This window comes from Pinus tabuliformis, chromosome 5_2 (assembly GCF_031772625.1).
Source record: "Pinus tabuliformis cultivar Carrire ecotype Pingquan chromosome 5_2, CPIR1, whole genome shotgun sequence".
NCBI classification, from domain to species: Eukaryota; Viridiplantae; Streptophyta; class Pinopsida; order Pinales; family Pinaceae; genus Pinus; species Pinus tabuliformis.
Genome location: NC_142306.1, coordinates 253,498,746 through 253,500,932, shown reverse-complemented (window position 1 = coordinate 253,500,932; position 2,187 = coordinate 253,498,746). Strand labels below are relative to the sequence as shown.

At 35.1% G+C, this 2,187-nt stretch overlaps 1 protein-coding gene across 1 annotated transcript; it reads left to right on the top strand.

The window, feature by feature from the left end:
- Positions 1–372: 372 nt before the first annotated feature.
- Positions 373–1,257, top strand: LOC149158489 (carbon catabolite repressor protein 4 homolog 2-like). Its single transcript, XM_089434008.1, has one exon. The coding sequence runs from the start codon at positions 373–375 to the stop codon at positions 1,255–1,257; it is 885 nt and encodes a 294-aa protein (XP_089290134.1).
- Positions 1,258–2,187: the final 930 nt, after the last annotated feature.

Genomic DNA, 2,187 nt, shown 5'->3' with positions numbered 1-2,187 from the left:
AAATGCAACAATTGTGTTATATAAATAAAAGTTAATGAAATTCGGTATATAAGAAATTTTTCTACCTATATCGCGAATAAAAAGACAGATCCGTCGTTATAGAGCGTGGAGCTATATTTCTGTTTATATCGCGAATAAAAGGACAGATTTATCTTTTCGGTCAAACTTCTCCAAATCAGAAAGAAAGCAAGTTTGTGAGGGTAAGAAAGCTGGTAAAGAGAGCAAGTTTGTGAGGGTAAGAAAGCTGGTATAAAAAAGCTAAACCTAGGCTGGTAGAGTAAGGAGTTTCGGAAAAAAAAGGTGGTACAGGAAGGAGAGAAAGAAAGGAGAACAACTTCGAGTATTGACGACAAATTACATTGAAGGGTGAAAATGAAGGAATTGAAAATGGTTGGTATTGAACCTGACATCATTTGCCTCCAGGAGGTACAACAGAACCATTTTATTTCTTTTTTCCATCCAAAACTGGCGAAATTAGGATATGAAGGGGTGTTTAAGGGAAAGGAAAGAATTCCAACTGTGGATGGTTGCGCAACGTTTTATAAACGGAATAAATTTGACTTGCTAACTCACTGGTCGATTCATTTGAAATATAAAGACAACATTGCTCTGCAAGTGGTCCTTTCATTCAAAAATACCAATCAACCATTATGCATAGCCAATACCCACATCCATGCAAATCCTGAAAACAGAGATATAAAACTATTGCAGGTTGATTACTTGGTGAAACACTTGGAGGCATATGTCCGGGATCACCGTGACCTCACGCTTCTACTATGTGGTGACTTTAATTCTTTGCCCGGAAGTGCCGTCCACTCATTTCTTACGACAGGCAGTGTCCATCCATCACACAAGGAAATTTCGAATTTTGATCCATCTCATATACTGCAGTTTCGTCATAGAATACCTTTAGCAAGTGCTTATTTTAAGTATTCCCGATGCAATCTTCCCCTACAAGACGCGTTGAAGAAAATGGATGGTAAAACGGGGGAGCCGCGTTTCACTACCTTCATTGAGAATAGCCGAGGGAAATTTCAGGGAACGTTAGATTACATTTTCTACCATGCCACGAAGTTGAAGTTGGTGTCGTTACTGGAGTTAATTGACGAGGAGGACGTGAAGTACCGTGCACTTCCTTCGGTTAATCATTCTTCCAATCATATCCCAATTGCAGCCGAGTTTAAATTCATCTCCAATTCAAAAGCCGCCGCAAAAGCAAATAAGCGTCCGACCAGATATGGTCGAAACTACACATAGAAAAGTGAAGAACCTAATTTCTCTTTGAATGACGCTAGTGCGCTCTAAAATTCTGTCGTGATTTCTCCTTTTTCATCTTTCATATACGATCATGGAAAAAGATGATATAAAATTAATCATTGCGGGTGACTTTTAATTTAATTTGGTTATTTAAAAAACAGTAATATACAACATAGTTGTTTTCAAGTCGGAATTGCAAATTTATTTTCCTAAGTTTACTTTTAAATATTTAAATTATTAATCTTTTATAATCCAATATCATGGGTGAACCATGTAACGTACCAATGTACCTTATTATTTGCAGGCTAAAAAAAATTCAAATGCACTTTCGTATTTTCTCACCAGCAAACCTATCTTTTTTAATATTATTTAAATGCTACCCTATAGTTCAATTAAATTTGGGATATCAAATTCTAGTCACATAAATGCACTTTTCTAGAAACCCTATATTTTTTAATATTATTTAAATGCTACCCTAGTTCTATTAAACTTTGGATATCTAATTCTAGGGATAGAAATGCACTTTAGTAGAGCTTTTCTTAGCAGCTGGAAACATATCTTTTTTTATGAAGACCCTCACTATTGTTAACACAATTCATGTAGGGGTGTAATATGTATGTTTGCTCTAAGTCTTCCGTGGGAACACTCAAGATTCTCAACCCTTCTTAAAGTGGTTTATCATAACATTAACCATGCATAGCTCTTGTGTTAACATTAACTATACATGTCTCTTGTGTTAGCAATATTTGTAGGATTTGTAGGAGATGGGCTTTATACTTATAATTATTAAATTATTTATATTTGTGTAAGAATCACATCTCAGCAAAGACTTGCTCAATTTTGACAGAAATTAAAAAGAAATGTTTTCTTTTCCCATAACGCAATACAGACGGATAGAAACACCATTCAATTTTAATTTTTATCCAAGCA